The 24,515-nt window shown below is 40.2% G+C and overlaps 1 protein-coding gene across 4 annotated transcripts in view; it reads left to right on the forward strand.

Annotated features, from left to right (window-relative positions):
* The window catches only part of RUNX1 (RUNX family transcription factor 1), a 219,900-nt gene that overhangs the window by 137,922 nt on the left and 57,463 nt on the right, over positions 1-24,515 (forward strand). For all 4 annotated transcript variants that reach the window (XM_038421705.2, XM_043507725.1, XM_043507721.1 and 1 more), the window contains exon 5: positions 15,929-16,033. In XM_038421705.2, coding sequence (XP_038277633.1) covers positions 15,929-16,033 — 105 coding nt within the window. The remainder of the gene's footprint in view (positions 1-15,928; positions 16,034-24,515) is intronic.

The following is a 24,515-nucleotide window of genomic DNA, read 5'->3' on the forward strand; positions in this document are numbered from 1 at the left end:
TTTTTCATGTTTTCTGGAGAAAACTACTTTGAATGGATTAATATATTAGTAATTGATGTGAATGTATCTTGATTTACCTGCAGAAGCTGTCAGTCTTACCTCTAAACATTTTGCTGGCATTTAATGGTTATTATAACTAGTTTTATTGAAAGATATTTTTAAATTGTATTTTTTTAAAGAAATAAAAATGAAATTTAAAAATTCAGCAACTGGCAGGGTCAGAACCACATGAATAATTTGGCAGATAAGAATATGCCATTTTTCATTTCTATGAAACATAAGAAAATGTAAGTCTGTGGCACTGGTTTTCACTTCACTAGCCTATATGAGAACACTCAGAGGATATTACAAGACATAATCAGAAATATTCGTTCCAGATCTCTTTCTTCAAGACATAAATTTGAGGAAGAAAGATCAGTTTAAACTGGATGTAGCTGACAGAAGTTGCTAACAAGTTACTGGGCCAGATTCTGAGTTCATTTGGTTTTTACTGGCCTTCTAATGGCAGAATTTGACTCATTCTGTGTAGCTTCATTTTCTGACATATTATTTAAGGACATTTTTGTTAACCTTTGCTTTTACTAAAAGGTAAACTCATTTAAAATTATAATAGTATTCAGAGTGCAGACTGGAATTCCATTCAACAGAGTATAGAAAGGAGTACAACCTGTCTTAAGCAATTACCTGGGGCCTGATTCAAACTCGTTGACATTGATGGAGAGACTCCCATTGACTTCAGTCGGTTTTGTATCAGACCCTTGGATAACAATTAATTGGGGTTTTAAAATAAAATACTGTGGGGAGGGGAGTCTCTTGAAACAGGAGGTTGCCTAAAAAGGATGGCCTCTTATATAGATTTCACTGTATTAGAATTGATCAGACCGAAAGAGAAGAAAAGTAACAACAGTGTATTTGAAAAAGAAAAGTTGCAATGGATGCAGTCTAAAAATAACACTGTTGTATAACATATGATATTGTGATAAACAGCAAGATAGACAGATAGAGGTGATGGTCCAGAGCTTTGAGAATAGGATACAAAGCCAGCACTGTCTGTTGCCTGTGTTTTTCATATTCTGTGTATTGATAAAGGACTTCTGTTTCTGGGTTGTCAGGTTAGTATCATCCTCAATCATTAACTTTCCTAAGGGTGAAATTCATCCCTGCATGGAGGACCAGCACACCACTGATGCTACACAATGGGATTCTGCGAGGGGGAAAGTTGTGATTGGAGGAAGATGTGTTTCCCTGTGTGCTGTGGAAGGTGGTGCTGGAGGGTAGCTTGGGATGAGCCTTGGGATATTTTGAGTATGCCAATCCAGTGTCCCTAAGATTTGTTGCAATTGGTGAAGGGGCAGTGATCACTACTCCATAGGTTGTGGTCTGGGTTAGAAGGGATACATTTTGCCTCCTACCATTTGCATATTTCACCTGCATAAAATTTGATGATTCACGCTTTGTATGAGTAAAGTGAATATCACCCTAAGAGAGAGAGAGAGGGGGATGTTTTTTCACAAGGCGGTGTGCAGCTGTTTGTTAATATTATTGTAAAATGTTTGTTTTTCAATTGGTAAAAACATTTTTTCTGGTTTTCTTTTTCTGTTTGTTTATTTGTAGAGAGCTATTCAAAAGTCATTGATCTTTTAGGACTGGGAAAGTAAAAGTTGTTAGTAAAGAAATTATTAGAAAGGAGGACTCTGCAGGATAGGGACTATCTTTAACTTTGTACAGCATCTAGCATGTTCTTAGTGCTTAACAAATAAGTATTATGAATGATACTATGCCAGGTGAGTAAGATATGTAAACACAGAGATGAAATACAATATAAACAAGTTTCAGCTCATCATTTCAGGTAAGATAGGAAATATTCCTTTAGATTTATTTGTAAAAATAAGTGTCATGGCAAAATCTGACATGAAAACTCTCTGCATTTATATAATGTATCATAGATCTTGCAGATCAAATAGTGGTGATCCATCAGTGTGGGGAAAAATATGCAAATTATATTCATTAATAACACAGTCCTTTAGACAAAGTCACTTTCTTGGTGCAAGCTTTCATTGGAAACTTAGTGGGGAGAGTGGAGAAGAATTCTTTATAAAACTGTGCAACCAAAAGAGACTTGTGTTTACAGTTATATATTCAATGCAGACATTTTTGTATGAGTTTCTGATTGTTAAGGAAGTATACGATACAGTTCAGTGAGGATATTTGAATTGAAAACATCATGTGGTCTGGATGCTTCAGCATGACTCCTGCTATCTTTGCCAGCTCACAGACATTCGTTGGGTTACTTAAATTTGGTCTGGCAGAAGAAGTTTCAATCAGAAAGTGCCCATAGGAGAAAAATAAAGGTAGAGTGATTTTTAGAGGTTCCTGTCTCCGGGAGCATTATGGTTGTAAACAGTGCTCATGCCAAGTGCTGAACTACTGGCCTAGTTCCAATAACAATAAATCTACTTTTTGGTTGCACGGAGCCATGCTTGAACATTTTGTTTTAAACTTGGGATAATGATGATAATGAGATAGTGTGTTGCTCTCGAGAGTTTTCTTTTTCTGTATGATTGTAAAAGAAGTTTATCTTAGGAGGATGGTGCTTATAGAAAACAAAGTATCTCACTGAAAGAAGAGGTTACATTGTTTCAAGAAAACTGTTTGCCTTTCAGCATTTTTTGTTTTGTGTTTGGTTTGGTTTGCTTTTCTTTCTTGTGTGCCTTCTTTTAGACTTCTTCTCAAGCAAAACTGTCTGGAAAAAAAGTCACACCAAGAACAGCTGCTGATTTGTAGTCAAAATAAAATCATGAAGAGAAAAATAATTAGTGCTCAGGCTTCAGAGCACTTTAATGAACTTCAGATGACTACTCTAAAGTGTGCAGCTCTCATCAACTCTCTTGTACTTAGCAAAAGGACTGAGGGTGTTCTAAATCAGTGGTGCACAACTGTTGCCATACGGAGGGCCATGATAAGAATATAATGTGCATATAAACTTACATAAGCCTCCAGCAATTTTGGGTCAGTTTGTATTGCATCCTCAAATAGCATTTAGAGTAAATCGCGGGGGCGGGGAACGGGACATTTTGTTTAACCTTAAATCTTTTGCTTCTCTTTTCTCCCATTTTTAATCCCTTTTCTCTCTTTTTGACTACGACTTTTCTTCTTAGACCATTTATCTTTCCCTTTTGTTCTCTGTCTAACTAAAATCTCTCCTCTTTTTCTGTGTTCTCCATCTCACTTTTTCTCTTATTCCTGCTCCTTAATTTCTGCTCTCCCTCCATTTCTTGTTCTGGAGCCACTGAGTGAAATTCTGACCCTATTCTAATCAATGAGGGTTCTGTCATTGACTCCAGTGGGCCTGGGTTTTACCCATTGCCTTCAGGGTGCCTCGTCCCAGGCCAATTGTAGCCCAAAGCTCAGCTCTGCTTTCTTACGCTGCCAGCTTCAGGCACTTTGTGCCTGATACTCCTTTACATTGAAGCTGCTTTACTCTGCCAAGGTGGTATACATTATTGTTATTTAATGTTTATATTGTGGTAACACCTAAAGGACGCATGCAGGTTGGGCCCCATTTTGCTAGGCAAAGTACCAAAATGGCTTTTATGTCAATGAAAATAAGGCCCTTTAGTTTTTAGCCTCACCCAGTCAACTAGCAGTAGTACTTCTGCTCCCTCCTTGTGGACAAGGGGTTGCTTCTAATGCTATGCAAGGAAGTGAGAGCACTGGGAGGTGGGAGTGGGTGTAGAAGGAGGAGCTCCTGGAGGCTGGCAAGGGGGACATGGGGAGGAGCAACTACTGGAAGGAAGGAATGAAGCTACTAGAGCTCTGCAAGGCAGTGCATGCAGTGAGTTTCCTGTCCAGTTTCCTGAAGTTCAGTGAGAAGCTGTAGGAAACACATTGGTAGGCCATATATAATTCACAGGCTGAAGGTTACGCACCACAGTTCTAAAAGCTAACATAGTAATGTCCATGTTTTGAAGGCTTAGCTACATTAGAAAGTCCCTCTGAGGAATTTTCTATTAGTGGGAGTGTCAGGTGTTCATACAAAAATCTATCACTATCAGTGGTTCTTGGACATCCATTAATACAAGTTACCCCAAGATGTGTATCAGTGGGTGTTACATCAGTGTAATGCCAGTGTAGATGCGTCCTACTCCCAAAACAAATGAATCATTGCAAACACTCCTCCTGTTGATGTTCCACCCTTGCACCACTCACGACAGAACTGACCTCTCTGGTCATCTTTCTACACTCCACTGCTCTGGGGTCATCTAGGCTGGAGGTCACTCACTTGTTCAACTAGTGCTGACAAACACACAGGTGCCATTTGCTAGCCATGTTCAGAGTGAGCACACTCCACCCTTTTGAAGCCTGTGTACTGACACCATCTTTGTTCATGCATCTGCCTGGAGCCATGCGGTGGTCATTGGCTTCATTTTTCTGCAGTGTGAGGAGTGTGCTCAGTCTCAGCTGGGAACTAATCGCCAAAATGCTAAGATCTTCCAGTGTCTGTCTGAACAGGTGGTTGAACTGGGATTTGTCCAAAGTGAAAACCAGTGCAGACAAAAGGGCAAGGAGCCAAGACAAAATCAGTAAGGATTACAGCAGGTGAATCAATAGCTGGTACTCTTTAAGCTATTATACAATAAGCACCCAGACTGGGAATAGGCCATACTGATATTTGTAAAATACTGGGGGGCTCTTTTGCAGTGAAAGGGTCTGAGTAAATGTCAAATATTATGATGGATGAGTCTAAAAAAGCATCACTCCTGCGTACATAGGTGGCCATAACTCAAAAGGACCAAGCCAGTATTTTGAGCAGAAAATTAGCTACCGAATGGCAGAAATGAAGTGCTATATGTCAGGCTGATCTTTGTGGGGGGAAAAAATCACTCTTCTGTAATTCAGCCCTCACAACCCCTTTTACAAACATTAGTAACATGCAAATATTTATGAAGTCCACGTATGCCTTTCAGTGCTCAATAATATTTTTGCAATAAACATCACATTTTAGCAATCAAGCCATATAATCTCTTTGTACTGCCAGTGTGCCACACAGGTTGGGCACCCAACAGCGTCTCATTCTTCCTGTACTGTAATTATTGTCTCCACCCATGTTCCTAAGAATTTTATAGTGGTGCTACAGCAGTTCTACTTATAGTTCAAGACTGCTTGGCTTCTCCATTAAGAGCTCTTTTTTCAGTCTTTTAATCAAATGCTCTAATTCATGCTGAAAACTTGATCTGCAAGCCTCCAGCCTAACAAAGCATTCCCACACACATTCCCTATAAAGTGGATCTGTTGTTTCTTAGGGCAGGATGAAATATATTCCCTTCCCCACCCCAGTTTCCAAAATCATTCTTACTTCCAATGTACACTACCCTACACCACACCGCTCTGATGCTTAAAAGGGGAAACACATAAAATTAAAGACGTTAACATACAAATATATGTAGCTGGCCAAATTCCTGACCTATGAACTTGACCAGTGCCATGATGTCATCTCCAGATATATTGTTTTTTAGTGGGGGACAGTACTACTGATGTTGATGTAATCCCACGTAGGTAGTCAGATTCAATGTAAGACAATTATTCCGCTATCACCATGCTCTCAGAGACTTCCCTCCTGCCACCCTGGTCCCAGATCTGTAGACCTCATGCATAATCTCCTCCCTTTTGCTCAGTTACTTACTGTTACACTTCTTTCCTCCCACTGCCTCCTGCCTGATAGGTGGCTGTGGACTTTATCCAGCTAGCATAACTGAGGATGCTAGTATGCATCAGGAGGGAAGACATATATCAAGAAGTAACTGAGCAAGAGGGAGGAGATTAGGCATGAGATCTATGGGTCTGGGATCAGGATGGCAGGAGGGAGGTCTCTGAGAACATGGTGATAGTAGAACCATCCACAGTCTACTAACAACCACCATTTGGTATCTAGACAAGTGCGGAAATCGTGCATTAGTCACATCTCTGATTTAGTCAATTCACTTGCCCTGTTCCAAAATTCATAAAATATAAGCAAGGTTTACATTTTAAAAAAATCAATTAACGTAACTCTATGGAATTCACATTTATTTAAAACATCGATATTTAAAAATTGATAAATGAATAATCTCAATTCTTAAATGGGAAAAGGGTTATCAAGTCTCTGCCAGGCAATCATGGAACAGCAGCACCATCTGCACTGTGACACACATTCTCAGAGTGGCAGGGAAAACTTGAGTTTAGGGACTCCCCAAGCGGTGAAGGAGAAGGGTGGCATCATGCTGGTGCCTGAGACTGGGAAGTGAAACTGACCATCAATGCAGAAATGAAACTGACTCTACATAAAACACTGTCAAATGAAAAAGTAAACAACTGAAAAATATAGAGAAAATTTGTCACTGTTCATAATCGGAGGGCCCAGTCATGCAGCTCTTACTCACACGAGTAATCCTTATTCATGTAAGCAAGGGTTGTTTTTCCAAGAATTGCAGGCAATAGTTGTTACAGTAATACATAAAAAAGTGTTCAGACAGAAATGTGATATTTGCGTTCACCATGTCCCGTTTATTGTGTGTATACTAGCATCCTCAGTTATGCTAGTTGGAATGTGTACTGCTCAGGGATTCCTTCTGAAGAAAAGAGGAGGCGTTCACACACTAGGCCAGATGTCAACTCTGCTCTGCAGGGCAAAGGGGCAAAAAAAAAAAAGGTTTTTTAATCCATTTTAATTCGCTACCTGGGGATTCGCCAGCGTAAGAGGATTCCTCAGGGAGTGTATAGCTGTGGTAGCACAGGTGGCATAGCTGGTGCAAAGAGCTGTGGCCAGAACACGGTTGTACACCAGCAATACCTGTCTGCCAGAATAGCCCCATGGGGCGTGGAGAGCCAGGCACATTATTAGACCTTTTTGTCGGCTCTAAGTTGCTCACACATATTCTGAAAAATGCTGAGAAATTCCGTCTAATTCAACGTGCAGGAAAATTAATTATAAATCCCGAAAGCATTTGATTTGCTCGTTGTAGAAAAGGTGGGTGTATGGGCAGGGAAATTTGAGAGTACAGCTTGCATCTATTGTTGGTCAGTATGGGTGTGTCCACACAGAAGCAGGAAGGTATAAATTCCAGTTTGAGGAGACAACGCCACACTAGCTCTGAGCTAGCATACTAAAAGCTAGCATACTGTAGCTGAAGTGGTGCGATGAGCTAGTTCCCCCCTTCTCCCAAGTACAATCCCATGTGAGACCCTGGGTGCATACTCAGGGCAGCTAGCCCCTATCGCTACTTGAGCCGCACTATATTTTTAGCCCCCTAACTTGATCAGAACTAGCATGGGTCTGACTCTGTAAACTGGAATCTACACCTTCCAGCTCCAGAGTAGACATACCTTATGGAGTGCTGCAGGAAACAAAAATGAAAGCAAAAAGTGGAAGCCACTAGCTGAGTTGCACCCAAATTACTGGTGTCTGTGTTGCTGAGCCATTAGTATTCAGGTGATTCAGAATCTAATCACACAGTGGATTAAATTCTGTGGTTCTTATTTGGAGCAGAGTATGAATGGCAGGATTTGGCCCTATGGATGAAATCCTGACCCTACGGAAGTCAATAGCAAAATATCTATTGATTTAATTGGGGACAGGATTTCACCCTGTATGGGTAAATGTAGAAGTAAGAACTTTATGCAATGAGACACTTGGAATTATCCTGTAGAAATGTTTCAGAATATAGCCTAAAGTTAAGTTGACAGGATCACTTGGCTGGAATGGTGCAACAGCTGCATCTCCAAAATCCCACATTTCACACACATAGACCTCTATTTTCATGTGAAAAAAACCTGGTCTGTTGTAGGTGCAACTACCTGTTTGTGCACACAGTTATTTCCTTTCTAGGTGCAAATAAGCATTTGTACACAGCTTTGCAGGCTTACCCATTGTGTTCTCATTGTTAAATTTGGCCTATAGTGCAGTGGTCACCATTAAAAATTCTGTATTTGACAACAGGTACCACATAGTAGTAGACGAAGTTACTGCAGTTTCTCTTGCGCTTGAAATAGTAGCTGTCTATGGTATCTATGTGATAATGGTTAACAAAAGTTAACTCTTTAATATCAGGTTTCAGAGTAGCAGCCGTGTTAGTCTGTATTCGCAAAAAGAAAAGGAGTACTTGTGGCACCTTAGAGACTAACAAATTTATTAGAGCATAAGCTTTCGTGAGCTACAGCTCACTTCATCGGATGCATGTAATGAAGTGAGCTGTAGCTCACGAAAGCTTATGCTCTAATAAATTTGTTAGTCTCTAAGGTGCCACAAGTACTCCTTTTCTCTTTAATATCTTCTACTTTAACTATAATTGTTCTCCTATGAGATGCCCACTGAATGAAATGCCGTTGGCAAAGTTGTGTCCTTCATTGTATGAAACTGCCACTGAAGACAACAGGAACAAGACAGACATCTGAGGACAGAATTTTACCTTGTTTAGTTTTTCCTAGACTGTCACACAATTAGGTGAAGCATTTAAAAAAACAAACAATGCACTAAGCAACAGCTAACTAAGGGTATATCTACACTACAAAATTAGGTCAATTTTATAGAAGTCAATTTTTAGAAGCCAATTTTATACAGTCGATTACATATGTCCACACTAAGCGCATTAAGTCAGCGGAGTGCATCCTCACTACCTTGGCTAGCATCAACTTACAGAGCAGGGCACTGTGGGTAGCTATCCCACAGTTCCTGCAGTTTCTGCTGCCCATTGGAATTCTGGGTTAAGCTCCCAATGTCTGATGGGGCAAAAACATTGTCACGGGTGGTTTTGGGTACATGTCATCAGCCCCCCCCCACGTGAAAGCAATGGCAGACAATCATTTTGCACCTTTTTTCCTGGGTTACCCGTGCAGACGCCATACCACGACAAGCATGGAGCCTGCTCAACTCACCGTCACCGTACGTCTCCTGGGTGCTGCTGGCAGACACAGTACTGCATTGCTACACAGCAGCAGATCCTTGCCTTCACGGCAGATGGTGCAGTAGGACTGATAGCCGTTGTACGTCTCCTGGGTGCTCCTGGCAGACCTCGGTGAGGTCAATCAGGGGCGCCTGGACAGACGTAGCTATCCTCCTCTTAGAGCACCGAATGGGAGCCAGAGACTGCAGGTCATTCTCTTCTTTAAGTTTCATCTGATGGAGATTCAGTCCTGCCTGGAATATCATGTGAGCTGGAGGCTTCTGCCTCAAGCTGCTCTCCCAGCCACCAGCACTGTGTGGTCGCACCTACCCCAGCCTACCTCTTGCTCCCATGGCTCATGAAGCCTGGACAGTAGTAAGGAGCAGTTCAACTATAGGCTGAGCAAGTGCAGAATGGTGGTAAAATGTGCCTTTTGATGTTTAAAAGCTCGCTGGGGCTGTTTGCTGACTAGGTCAGACCTCAGCGCAACCAACATTCCCATGGTTATTGCTGCTTGCTGTGTGCCCCACAATATCTATGAGAGTAAGGGGGAGACGTTTATGGTGGGTTGGGAGGTTGAGGCAAATCACCTGGCCTCCGATTTTGAGCAGCCAGACACCAGGGCGATTAGAAGAGCGCAGCAGGGTGAGCTGCACTTTAGAGAGGCTTTGAAAACAAGTTTCATGACCGGCCAGGCTTCAGTGTGACAGTTGTGGTTGTTTCTCCTTGATGCAAACCTGACCCCTTCGTTGATTTTAATTCCCTGTAAGCCAGCCACCCTCCCCCTCTTCGAAATAAAGTAACTATTGTTTTGAAACCATGCATTCTTTCTTTATTAATTAAAAAAAATTAGATAACGGACAGGGTAGCCCAGGTGGGGTGGGGAGGAGGGAAGGACAAGGCCACATTGCTTATTGTAATCACACTAAAAATAAAACTGTTTGAATGACAACCTTCTGTTGCTTGGGCCATCCTCTGAAGTGGAGTGGCTAGGTGCCTGGAGCCTTCCCCCGCCCCGACTTCTTGGGCATCTGGGTGAGGAGGCTATGGAACATGGGGAGGAAGGTAGGCGGTTATACAGTGGATGCAGCAAGGGTCTGTGCTCTTGTTGGCTTTCCTGCAGTTCCAACAGATGCTTCATCATGTCCATTTGCTCCCCTATTGGCCTCAGCATCGCGTCCTGCCTCCGCTCTTCGTTCTCACTTAATTCTTTCCTGGCCTCTGATACTGAATGCCTCCATGCATTAAGCTGTGCCCTATCAGTGCGGGAGGACTGCATGAGCTCGGAAAACATGTCATCGCTAGTGCGTTTTTTCTGCCTTCTAATCTGTGATAACCTCAGGGATAGAGATGATAGGGGGAGCATAGAAACGTTCTACGCTCTATGATTCTGGGGGGACTGCATGGTCACCTCTGCTGCTGAGTGGTGCTAAGTTTGCCATGCTGACCAAACAGGAAATGAAATTCAAAAGTTCCCGGGGCTTTTCCTGTATACCTGGCTAGTGCATCAGAGTTCAAAGTGCTGTCCAGAGCGGTCACAATGGAGCAATCTGGGATAGCACCCAGAGGCCAATACCATCGATTTGTGTTCGCACTACCGCAAATTTGACCCAGCAAGGTTGATTTTAGCACTTCTCCCCTCATCGGGGAGGAGTACAGAAGTCGATTTTAAGAGCCCTTTAAGTCAACAGTACGGGGTTGATTGTGTGGACGCATTTTTAAATCAACCTAACCCAGCTAAATTCGACCTAACCCAGTAGTGTAGACCAGGCCTAAGGGTCAGTTCTACTATTCTTACTCATATCAATTTCAATGGGATTATTTATGTAGTAAGCTATTACTCAATCAAGAGTTGTAAAATGTTTCCCTAATGCATAGTTGTTAATGTTGTGTGTGTGTGTGCATGTTTATATGTGTGTATATATTGCGTGTACATACACCCACACGCATTATAAAAAAAATAGTAGACATCTTTACATTGGCACTTTGATAGATACCTAGGGAAGTGTCATGAGAAGTTTGAAAGATATATAACAATAATAATTTAGCACAGTTTAATAAAATCAGCTGAACACACAAGTATGAAAAAGTAGTAGCAGAAAATATTGTATCATAATTTCTCTTACTACAACCTGGAAACCTCTCTCAGACATCATGGAATTAGCCAAAATATCATTTGTGTTGTATTGTGTATTTTTGTATTACACTTCATATTTTTTCTTCCATATTGCTTAGTCTTGTCAGCACAAACATTCTTGGCTCCTTTCTCATTTTGGCTTCTTTTCCAATTTGTTAAAATAATGCATTGTAATTACTTAAGAAAACTAATAATATTCTATGACAAAAGAAATCCTAAGGCAGCATATAGCTATTGTGGCCATATCATCAGCGTCTCTTGCTTTTTTTCCCTTCCACACCTTATTGGCCCAATCCTAAAGCTTTTACTACATTTTTGCTCAATCCTCATTCAGACACCCCCTCCACCCCACATTGATTGAGCCGGGAGTTTTGCCTGAGAAAAACTGAATAAAAATGGAATGGGGAACTCATCATATGGACTGTAATCTCTAAAGTTCTTCTCTCATCTCCGCCCACTTATTTCCCTTCCACAACCACAACACACATGAGAAGACAGAAAACCAGCCTTTAAAAACATCTGGTGAGCCCTGCTGGCCACATGTCTTCTGTGCTACTTTCTGTTTGCCATTCTCTGTAGCTTGTCTGGGTGTGCTGCTTTGCATCCACACACATTCTAAAAAATGCCTCCCATCCATAGAGCCATCTCGTTCTTGTAATTGCATGTCTCAGGGATGACTAATGCAATACACAAAACCTCTTTGCATGTTACTAGGTTGTTGTCTGGGATTCGCTATTTTCCCACCTTGACTTCATTCCCTCTCAAAAGCTGCAAAGGCCCCAGATTACAGCAACCCTTTCTCCAGCTGAAGAGGCTGGAATGCAGCTCCCTGAAGAGCCCTTCAACACTATGTCAAGCATCATCCAGAGGGGGCACTTCAAGTGTCTCACTTTTCCCTGGGTCTCACTGCACTTTTATTGCATTTCCAGTCCCTGCCAGACTGGAAATGACAGCTGAGGACACAAGTATGGATGCCTGTCTGGCAGAGCAGTGCACTATCATTGGACCATCAAGCTATGATTTTTAGAAGATTTTTTTAAAAATCTATCTTTTCCTTTGACGCTTTAATCACCAGTTGCTCTAGAGAGCATTCCTGTGTAGTTTCTAATGCAGCCGTCAATGTAGTATCTAGGCACCATATACGAAATTAAGTTTTACTTATTGCCTGTCCAGAAATACAGCTATTTCTCTTCCCTGTGTTAAATGTTTTTTTCAAGTGAATCATGGTGGGGATCTTGCAGGAGAAACTTTGCTAGGTTGTTGTGCTACCCTAATACTGGGGACAGATCTGATTGACTGAAACAGTGAATCTTGTACTGTACCTTTAAAGATGCAAGATTTGGGCTTATTTTGTTGTTGCTGGGAGTATATTCCAAAGCCAAGGGCTCTCTGTTGAAAAAGCCCCAGGCTCCTGAAAGTTTTATCCTTGGGACCGAGAGCTGCCATGGATAATTACAGAGGGATGGTGGTCTCTAAATCTTGCTCATTAGCAGAGTTAAAGATAAGGACCTCATATGAGATCATTTGCTATTCTCACCCAGTATGCCCACATACACACAGTAATGTCCAATTTTAATTGCCACATACTGTGTGTACATGATCCCTATTTCATTTGTGCATAGTCTTTCCATTTGTGCTTTGTGGATTGTTTAACCAGGGGTCTCATCTCTTCCCATTATCTAACAAAGGGCTGTGTACTGGGAAAGCTGACTGTTGTTTATCAAGAAACTAATCTGATATTATTTTTGAACCAAAATTTAATAACCAGTTTTGACAGATCATGTGTGTTTGCGTACATCTCTGTGTGTAATAGACACATGTGTATCTAGGATAAAATGAGATCACATACTTAGGCTGCATGCTAATGCACAGATGCAAGGGGAAAGTCTGGATGTGCATTCATCCTGTGATCTGTATGCACCTGTATTAACTATATGCCTAATTAATTCAGCTATAATTAGGTTGGATGCATTTCTAGCTAATTTTACCTGAATCAACCAGACATATTGTTAATACATGTGTAATGAGTAAAACTAAATGCAAATAAAACAAAATGGCCAGAGGACTACAATGGAATTATCAGAGAGTAACAGTAAGTGACACATAGGCATATGGTTATGTAGTCCTGTGGTTAACCAGCATGTGGTTAATGGGTAGACTTCTATAAACAGTAAAAGGTAAGCGGAGTGTCTTCCTGCGTTTGCCAAATTGTGTCACAACAGGCACCATCATTTTGAAATCTAATAAGTTTTGAAGAATGTCTTTAAAGCAGTTACAAATATTGCACCTGGCCCTGATTCTCTATAGTGATTTTTCTGATTTTACAATCATGTTTAACTATTAAAAAATATTTTTCTCGCTCCTTGTGCTGTGTGAAAAACCTACAGAAAGAACAGGGGGGACTGATTAAGTGTGTTAGGGAAACAGTGAAAACGCCCCCATTAAGTGCTATCAAATGTTCCAAGTAAATAAACTGGAAACATTATAGCTAGAAATAGATTAATAAATAGAAAATTATTATTTTTCTCTAATCTCTCTCAGTTATAGGCATTTTAGATGCTACTTGTAATAATAGGAGGTAAAATATTTTCTTAAAGAAGCAGGATATGTTCTTTGGCTTGATGATGTCCCTCTAATATTAGTTAAAAATCTCATGTCTTGGGGTGTTAATTTTCTTGGGGAGTTTTTAATAGTAGTTATTTTTGATCCCTCATAGAAAAGTCTGAGTATTGGCAACATAATTGCTATGATCTGTCATACAATTTGGTATTTAAAAAATGTCAAAAACACTTTGGCCTTGGGTCTGGCTGAGTGGACCCAAGCCAGGAGTCAGCAGTGTGGAGGCATGGATCAAAGGTGGCTTTTATGCCACCTCTACAGCTCCGCCCAATACCTGGAGCTACTTTTCAGCAGAGGTTAGAAGGGTATTAGGAAGGTACTGGACTGGGATGCAGAAGAACTGAGTTTTTATTCCCGGCTCAGCTACAGACTTCTTGTGTGACATTGGCTGAAATGCTTAGGACTTGTAGCAATGCACACTAGAGGGGTGTGAATTCTATCACACATCAACATACTGTGTACTAACTGGCCTGTGTAGACCCTGCTGGTGTGCACTGAAAGTTCCCTAGGGCACATTAATGTACTACTGTTTGAAAGAGACCACATCAGTGTGCAAGGGAACTTTTAGTGCACGTCAGCAGGACCACATGGGCCAGTTAGTGCACAACACATTGGTATGCTCTAGAATTCACACCCCTGTAGAGTACATTGCTGCACTGTGTAAACAAGCCCTCATTTAACCTGTGCTTTACTGCTCCATCCTAATTCACTGGGACATTGTGAGGACAGAAACTATTAATGATTATGAAGTGCTCAGATATTAGTGCTGAGGGCCATACCAATACCTAGATAAGAACTGAGTTCAGATACTATTGTAAGTGAAACTGTCTTATTCTCATCACACGTGGATGTATACCTACATCTAGATAAACAAGCAAACGATAACAATGGGAAGCTTTCATCAGAAGAAGCCTGAGACTTGGATGACAGGAATGTTGTAGACCAGCAATGAGGTGCCTTTTGTAGAGGTGTGTGGGAAAGTTTGTATAGCACATGCCTGTGCAAGTATAACCTTAATTATCTGAAACTCCCTATTGTCCAAATCAGGGCCATTTCTTGAAAATTCCATGATTATCCATGTCCCCCATGACATTCAGATAACTATACTGAAACGCGCTACAGGTAGTACTGTAAATGCCAAAGTATTTATTTCTGTAAATACCAGACTAATAATTAATATGTATACAGTGCTTTACATCGTCAATATGCTACACATTCAATAACTAAATAATCTGAAGGACACTAGGCAAGTAGTAGTATTATGCCCACTCCTCAATTTTACAAATGAGAGTAAAAGGAGTTTGCACCAAAACAGAAACAGAAATATTTAAATACATCATAATCATGGCAGCATATATCATAATTTCTTATCTCCACTGGAACCACCAAAACCATTAATTTTCAAAATTCAGAACTATGGCATGCACATACCATATCTGAAAAGTCTTCCCTATGAATTATAATGAAACCCCCCATAATATCTTAGCAAAACTTTCCATAGAAATCCAGGAAGCTAGTTTTTACCCACAAAGGAATAAAATAAAAAAAACGGAGTTTTTATAAAATATTCTTGTCCAGGTTTAAAACAAGGGGGAGGAAGTGGAGGAAATCCAGAACAATCAAATCTCTGTTATGTCTTCATGGAACTCTTTAATTCCCTTCAGACAAACTATAGAGATTTTTTTTATCTGTTCTCTATAATTTCTTGGAGCTATGGTAGTAGATTTCTCTGTATTTTAAAGGATACCTGTTTATTCTGTAGAATTGATCTAACAGTAGCTAGAAGCATCTACCATGGGATTTTCAAACCTTCCTAAGGGACTTGAACACCCAGTTCCCTTTGATGTTGATGGGAACTGTGTGTTCAGATTCCTTAGGCAGCTTTGGAACTCAGCCATAATTTATAGGACTCTGTGAATTAACACCCTTAACAAATATAGATAATTTGTAAGTGGTAGTGTAGATAATTTAAAATATAACTGTCCAGCTGTAAACTGTGTATTTTACAAAGTATAAATAACATTAACTGTAAATCAATTATACATGCTTGGAGCAGTAGCCATGTATGGAGTATACAAAGCCTTGGATTGCCCTGAAGTGGATGTGAAATGCTGCATTGTATGGGCACACATATAATATATAGAGACTAAAATATGATGTGTTTTCGAGCTGTTGAAAATGACAGATACAAATTCTCTCAGTGCATGTTGTATTGTAATCATCAGCAAGAGAGTAATGTGCTTTCCTGTTGCAGGGAAGAGCTTCACCCTAACCATCACAGTCTTTACAAATCCTCCGCAAGTAGCCACGTATCACAGAGCCATCAAGATAACGGTGGACGGACCTCGAGAACCCAGAAGTAAGTGATCTGGCAACAATATTAATGCAGGTGTGAGATTCCATATTAGAACAGGGGTTCATCATCTGTCAGATTAAATGCAGCAAAATATAAGATTCATTGGGAGCAATGGATGTACTTTGAGCTAAGGCTATCCACTAATGATTTTAAATATGCCTCTCTAGAGCTTAGTTCTACACGAGTGTATTCTGTTGTTCAAAAAAGTATTTGAAGTGCTCTGCACTTGAAGGCAACAAACTCAGGTAGGATTTGTATAGTACACAAGACAGAAGGGATATTGGGTAAAAAAAGGACAGGACATACATTATGCAGTATTTCCTGGTCACTTTGACTTTCAGATGGTCATAGGATTTTTAACTTTAGAAACCAAGATGCCACTGATCTAACTTTTCAAAGTTGGCAGACAACAGCAAAAAAAAAAAAATCAGAAAGATGACAAATGGCTGCTCTTGTGTATAGTTTATTGTGCCTCATGCTGGTTTATAACTTAGGAAAACTCTAATTGTTAAAAACAGCCGTTCAAACAGACAGATGGAATTTACTCCACTGGGGCACACATTTTCACAGACAGTCGTTCTTGCCAAATTTTTTAAAAGCATTAAGTATGAATAGAAGATGAATGATTTGATATCTGTAGGGACAAATCAACAAATTTCACACAAGTACAGTTTTTGGAAAAAACAGATGTACAGTCATCAGATGCTTGTGCAACATGTGCTCTGCTTATTACCATGGGCAATAATTAACCTCAGTCACTAACTTTCATGTAGAATTTTCGTATTTTTTATCAAAATGCCCTGATGTAAATTGAGGTTTGTGGTTTCCTTCTTTTATTCCCTCTGCACATTTGGCATAGGTTCTAACTGTTGTTTAAGAGAAGTCATCCCAGAGGAGAACAGAAAAAACCGAACACCCACTAGAGGGTGATCCTTGTAAGCCAGGGTTATTTACTGAGTATTGGAAGAACAGTGAGTTTCCAATGGCTAAATATAGTAGGTTAGAAAACTCTCCAGCTTTCAGCTGCCTTTTATTCTCAATAGTTGCCTGCAATTATGGGCTAGATCCTCAGCAGGTGTAAATCAGCGTATGTGTTAATGTATTAAAGATCAGGTCCCAGGGTTTTTAGGATTTGAGGCCAGCCTTTGAAACACAGAGGACCTTTTCTTTTCTTTTCTTTTCTTTTCTTTTCTTTTCTTTTCTTTTCTTTTCTTTTCTTTTCTTTTGTGGTGGTGATGTTTTTTGTTTTGTTTTGTTTTTTGAATGAGTGTCTACATTGTTCCTGAGAAATATCTCTAGAAAACCAGCAACTCTGCATGCAAACAGGTATTTGTATATGCAGATACCAGATCTGCATGCACAATCACCTGGCCTTAGGTTTTTTGAATACGTGTCTGATAGAGTTCTAAGAAACAATATCATTCTGATGATCTACCTACTGGTTTAGATCAATTGCTCAGTTGGTATAATAGTTAATATTTAATAAGGTTTTACATTTAAGAGAGGAAGTAAAGAAATCATCCCTGCTGAAGCTACATATGTACCTTCACAACTCAAACATATGTAAAAGCCTTTTTGTATGCAATTTCAATTTGTCATAGGGAAGTCAAACGTATAAAATGAGTAGTATACACAAGGAAGTTTTATGCACATAGTACTAAGGGGTCAAATTTCCTTTTGATAGAGACACATAACTCTCATTATTGCCAGATAATCTGTTGTATATAAAAGAACAGAACATTTGCTACTAAGCGCTGTAGTTTGATATCTAATCAAGAGTTTCTTGAATTGCAGCAATGGTTACATATATATGATATATGCAATACACTTTAGATAGTTGAGTAAAATGCAGTGAACTGTTTGACTATATGGGCCTAATCCAGCCCCAGTCAATGCAGTGAAGAGATGCTGCCCAGAGCACACGTTATAATAGGCTTATGGGTAAACCTCAGTTTTCCTAAACTGAGTCACGTCACCTGATTTTTTTTAATTAGGCAGAAAATTCCCTCCACTGTCTAATTCTTTTCAGTATCTCTCATAACATTCAGGCAATTGAGGCGGTACTGAACCATACCTTATTTTTATATACTCTCTCACTCTTTGTGTTTATGGCACTTTGGATTTGTTGAATCAATTAGATCAAATGCAGTCATCTGTACAAAAATAGCTTGTATTACTGCTATCTGCATAAACATATTTTAAGGGGTTCCTTGTAGTACATGCAGTGTGTTGCAGGGATTGAAAATTACACTGTTCCAAGGTCAAGGCTTTGCTATGTTCAGACCTGGACCAGTGTCAAAAGAAGCACTGCTGGACTGAGGGGATCATGAAAGATGTAAGCTCCAGTATCTTGAGGCCTGCCATGCTTAGAAATAAATAGTTCACAATCAAACTGCAACTTAAAAAGGAAACATTAGTTCAAAACTTTATTGACATGAGTAAAATTATGCACATGCGTAAGTGTCTGCAGGATCAGGACATAGCTAACTGCATCATGAGCATACCCTTCATAGAATATCAGGGTTGGAAGGGACCTCAGGAGGTCATCTAGTCCAACCCCTGCTCAAAGCAGGACCAATCCCCAATTTTTGCCCCAGATCCCTAAATGGCCATCTCAAGGATTGAACTCACAACCGTGGGTTTAGCAGGCCAATGCTCAAACCACTGAGCTTCCCCAGGATCCCTCAAATATGCCCATTTTCCTTTACACTTTTTTTTAAAACTCTGTACATTTTCAGGTAACATGGGATGCATATCAGTGCCCATTCTGGAGGCCTGTCCCTGGTGCTTAGCCTTACATATGCTCATACATAGCCTAAGATTACATTTTAATTGACATGCAAATATCCTTGCCCAACGTGCTGTATCTATTTCAAGGATTTACTGAATTGGGGCCTAAATAGAAATGTTTGGGGGAGGGGGTTATGGATTTATAGGAAATCTTTATTAAAGTCCTGGCACTGTTTCTGTTCATCTTAGGAGATGGGCTTTTTTGTTTTGGTTTGGGTTTTTTTACGACATTTAAATTGAGGGTCAAATTTGACTTGACAGTGTGTCTCATCTCTAACTCTAGTGGCTTGTGATATATTGGCTGCAAACATCATGTTGAAGTTGAAGTGGGGAAAAAAACCCAAAATGATAATCAAAATAATATGATTTTAAGGTGCAGTATCTCGCAGCCTGCCAGGGCTAGAAACACTTGGACAGGCACACTACTAATTGTGCTTTCAAGACCAGTAATCTCTCCCAAGCATTGGTCTTGTACCCAAGAATCAGACAGAAAAATGTCAATTCTCATATTTTATTTTTCACAATAGCAGGCTGACACCTCTGCTGGGGCAGAGTTAAGGTAGTAATCCTAATACAAAATTTTAATTGTTCTAGTTACTGAGTATTAATCCTAAATATTTGAAAACATGAGGAACTTGTTATGGTCTTTTCTTTTCTTTTCTTTTCTTTTCTTTACCTTGCCTTCAGAATTACAAGAGTGCAAAATCAGCCTTATAATGGGGTTGTGGTTGCAACATTAACTTTGGAAAGATTATCCCCTCTTCACAATAAATCAACACACACCTGCACAGTTGATCTTTGAACTCTGATCCTTCAAGACTAAAACCACAAGCCTCTACCACCTGAGCCAAAAGAATACCTCTATGAGCTACTTCTTGTATAAATGCCTCCATGTTCTTTCTAAGATCTTGTCTATGTTTGCAGTAGCACATAGGGTATGTGTAGCTATATGCCACAGTGAAAGGCAGGCTGTGTCCACACTTGTCACTGCAGTGTGTAGCTACACATGGCAGTGAAAGTGTCTGACAGCGGGGAAGCAGCAGGGAGGCAGTGTAAAAAATAACAGTGTAGACTTTGCAGGTATTGCTTGGGCATCTAGAGAGCTTTGGAGTGTATGTATATACCTATCTAAACCTATCAGCAACAAAAATTGTTACTAACTTTGTTTTATACTTAAAATATAATTACTTTATAATCATCATATATAACTAGTGCCACATTTTCTACAGTATGGAAAGTTTGAAAAAGCAGCAACAAGCCATTTTTGAGCTAAGAATAAATTTGAGACAAAGGTCAAAATTCAAACCAGGGTAATTTTTAATGAACTTTATCTTTAAAAAAACCCAAGCAAACACAGATCAACAAACTGTCTTCAAACTTTGCAGAAAAGCGCTCTCTTGTCTTCAGAGATTATTTGGTCAAACATGTTTGACTCAAAATTCTAGAGGTGTGGTATTAGGGTGTTATAATGGAAGCTGGCTGCCTCCTTAATTTATGTACATAGAATGGGTAAAAGGTGAAACAAGAACATGTAATGTGATTTTAAGCCATTTTTGTCAAGTAGAAAAGTACAGCTATCCAAGGATGTAAAAGCATATATTCATTAACTTCTGGATTTTTTTAATTAAGTATTTGTGATGTGTAAAGGTCTACGTAATATACCATGTACTACTGTGAGTGCATGTCTGCATAGATACATACAAAACCAAATTTCTCAGATGTGGATCCTGAAATGCTTGCACAATTATGTACTTTATGGGGACTTGATTTCAATGATTGTGCGTGGAAATGGCCAATTATTTGTTTATTAGTCAATTTGCATATGTAAATACCAGATTTCCATTTGTGGTAACTGCATGTACAAATTAGTTACAGAATTGTGTCTGGTTTTAATTTTTTTTCTGCATTTCTGAATATGCATATCTATGCAGAGTTTTTTGTAAAATTATCATAGTGCACAGAGCCAAAGCACAAAAGGACATGAGTCTTCCTTCACTACTTTTATTTATTTTTTAAAAGTTTTCATTTTCCAGATTTTAATAACTGCTTATTTTTGATTTTTGTATAAGAGGGAAACATCCTGCACTGGCAAGGAGATATGATGACCTCAGAGCTCATTTTCAACTCCATCTTCTCTGATTCTATGGCTCATAAAGCAAGTTGCGTTTCTATGAACTAACTCCATGGGGAAAATCATTAGCATTGCAGATCAAGAGAATTGCTCCTGGAAACTTGGTAGAAAAATTATGACGATTCTTATATTAAATATGGCCCTAAGGCTGTCTGACGTATGGCTGCTCTTAAAAATTATTTTCCTTCTTTTGACTCCTTTTAGTTCTTCCCTTTGGATTGTTTGAACTATACAGCTCTGAAGTGATTCTCTAGGAGAGCTGTGTGCTGAAGGCATTGTGTAAATTCCAAAGGGTGTGTAGATTTACGCCAGACTTACTTTTTTTTTTTTAAGCTGAGTTGTCCAAGCAAAAGCTGAATGTTAAAGGTGTTTGTCCAGCATGAATATATGGTTGACCCAATTAATTTTGGCCACACATAATTAACCATATGAACTCCTCTCAAAGAGCAGTCTGGGGTGTAGGTTGCTGAGCAGAACTTGAGGAAGAATGTAACAAAGGGCATGTCTGCGCTAAAAACGTAAGTCAACCTAATATAGGTTGACTTACAGCCGCCGCGGTAATTACTGCGGTGGTGCATGTCCACACTACAGTCCTTCAGTCGGCGATATGCGTCCTCACCAGGAGCGCTTCCACTGACCTAATAAGGCCAGTGTGGGGAGCTGCTGGGCTCTCAGCTCCACTTGTTGCCCCACAACGGGCTCCCGGCTCCACGCCAGCTGCCCCACCATTCTCTGTTCCCTGCACCCCCCTCCCCCCACGGAGCAGGACAGCCATCTGGGCTCTGCCTACCCAGTCCTCACTGGGAGTGGGGCAGCTGCCCAGGCTCCCAGTGGGCTCTCAGCAAGGAGCCCAGGCAGTGGGCAGCAGCTGGGCTGAGAGTGGGGAGGACTTGCTGGTCAATTTCATGGCTCTGCATGGAGTCATGAACTTGGCAAGAATGAGAGCCAAAGGCCGATATAAGTAATGCAGTGTCTACATGGACACTGTATCACCCTAACTACACCAATATCAGCCCTATGCCTCTTGTGGAGGCAAATTTATTATGTCGGTGTAGTACAGCACAAGTATTAGGGAGCAAGGCTGTAGTGTGTACGCTGACATAGTTAGGTCAATATAAACTGCTTTATGTTGACCTAACTGTGTAGTGTAGACCAGGGCAAAGACACTGGCCAGACAGACGTTATCCAGTTCTATTGCCATCTGGCAGCGTTAACAAGAAGACTGAGGCCAGTATTCATTCTCCACCTTTGATCCTTTATGATCCACTTTTGATCAATCAGTGTATTTAAGTGCAGGACAGCAGCTTGTCCAGAGGCTAGTAAGTGATTAAATCCCAGCTGTAAAGATCAGGGATCAGATCATCCCTTGCCATGGAAAAACCTATGGAAGGTGGCTCTGAGGAAGGAACTCTCCAAGGATCCTCTTATGGAGAACTTTTCATTGGGGGATTGCCCCTCCTTCTCTCCCAGGTATCTTTTCTGGGAATTCTCCCCAGGGCTGGAGGAGAGACATTGTGTGTCTGCCTGTCCATGCCTTCCCTTCACCTGGGCAGTCTGTTCCCCACTCTATACAAACCCTGGATCCCACGGAGCACCTTCCACAGGGTTTGGAGGAGAGTGGGAAGTGCCTCACAAGTGGATGATCCCTCTTTTCATAGGTGCTGACTCTGTGGGTGCTCCGGGGCTGGAGCACCCTGGGGGAAAAAATAGTGTGTGCTCAGCACCCACCAGCAACCCCGCGGATTTGCTCCTCCCTCTCCCATCCCCAGTCCTCCCGCCTTGCTGATCAGCTCCTCTCACTCCCTCCAAGCACCTCCCACCCACCATGATCAGCTGTTCAGTGGCATGCAGGAGGCACGGGGGGGAGGAGCAGGGGCAGAAAGAGGCAGGGCATGGGGTGGAGTGGAGTGGGGGCAGGTCCTGGGGCAGAGCAGAGGTTGAGCACCCCCTAGGAACTCAGAAAGTCATAGCCTCTGCCTCTCTTTCCCACAGGAGCTTGGAGATCTGTGTATAGAGGTTCCCCTCTGCATTCACATCTGGGATGGATGATCTCACTGAGTTTTTATACATCTACAATTTTTAAACTTTGCTTTAGGGCTTGTATACAAGGAAAAGCTATTGCATTGCTTTGGGACCTACTCTTTTGTACAACCTGACTTTACAATATATGTTAGATTTTGTCAAGCGAGGATTAGATAAAAGCTTTAGGTCCCAAAAGTGAAAACTTATTTTACTAGATATATTGCATTAATCTGCTAACTCCTTAAACCCCTACAGAGTAATTTAATGATAATAAATTAGTTTGGGACTTCTGTGTCTGTACTCAGTTTTTATTAATTACAGCTTTGATTGAAAGCCAAAACATTTTTCAAATCTTTCTTTTTGTCTCAATGAACTAAAATAATGTTAAATGCCTTAAAATCCTTTCTTTCTTTCTTTTGAACTGAGACTAACTTTTAAGAAAAGATTTGTATCAAACTGTCATTTAGAAATCACATATGAATAAGTGGCTGTGTCACTGTCATAAAATTATGGTACCCCCCAGGATTTCACTGATTACTGATCAGATCCTTTCATTCACCTGGGGATTTATATTATTTCACAGATTCTTTGGCAGAAAATTCAAATGAAAAAATTAAGTGATATTTTTGGCTTGCTAGATAATAAAATGAGAGAGTGAGTCAGAATCTTATTATTTCTATAGAACCAGTTGTATGCTAAGCACTTCACAGATCATTTGTCCTCTAAGGATCAGCACCCAAAATTGCTAGATACTTTTAAAAAATCTTGGCCAGGGTACTTTTCCCCTAAGAGCTTCCAATGTAAATAGATCATGTATAGACAAAGAATGCAATGGACTGCAATGAACACAAATGATTGAGTACTGATGTGTGCATATTCTGTATTCATGTATTTTCTTGTATTATTAATACTTAGTGAGGAGTAGGAGTTCTGGGTTTAAATTATGAGTACACAACAAAGACTTTTAAAATCAGCTTATATAATTTTCATATAGAAATGTACAGCAGCAATGTAAAATTACAAAACATTCTAGCTCAAATCTAAATTTAGATTTGAGCTAGAATGTTTTGTAATTTCAAACTGCTGCTGTACACTTCTAGTAAAAAGAATATATATATATATATATAATATATATATAATTTCATTGCTTGTATTCTTTTTACATTTTTTTCCATATGTGAGTCATGTTGGGGAAACCATTCAGGAACAGTGACTGAGTTCAGCTTTAAGCAGAATAAAACACTGTACTATTTGAGCATATACAAAAGGAAACATGGCATGCTGAAGAAAAGTCATCTTAACAGATGGAAAATGCAGGGCATTCCCAACAATCAGTCAGTTGCTGGGATTGCTTTGCATTCTCCCAGAGCAGCAAGGAAATGTTAGCACAAAAGATAAAGTTCATGTCATGCAGATGCCAATTGTCCCTCCCAGGTATGTATATTGCCCATTCCACCCTCTAATTTTTATAATTATTTTGTTAACAAAATCATTTTGCTGTAGGGCATAATGAGAGCAAGAGAGGTAAAAGAAATAAGTTGT

The sequence above is a fragment of the Dermochelys coriacea genome, chromosome 1, assembly GCF_009764565.3.
Source record: "Dermochelys coriacea isolate rDerCor1 chromosome 1, rDerCor1.pri.v4, whole genome shotgun sequence".
Lineage (NCBI taxonomy): Eukaryota > Metazoa > Chordata > Testudines > Dermochelyidae > Dermochelys > Dermochelys coriacea.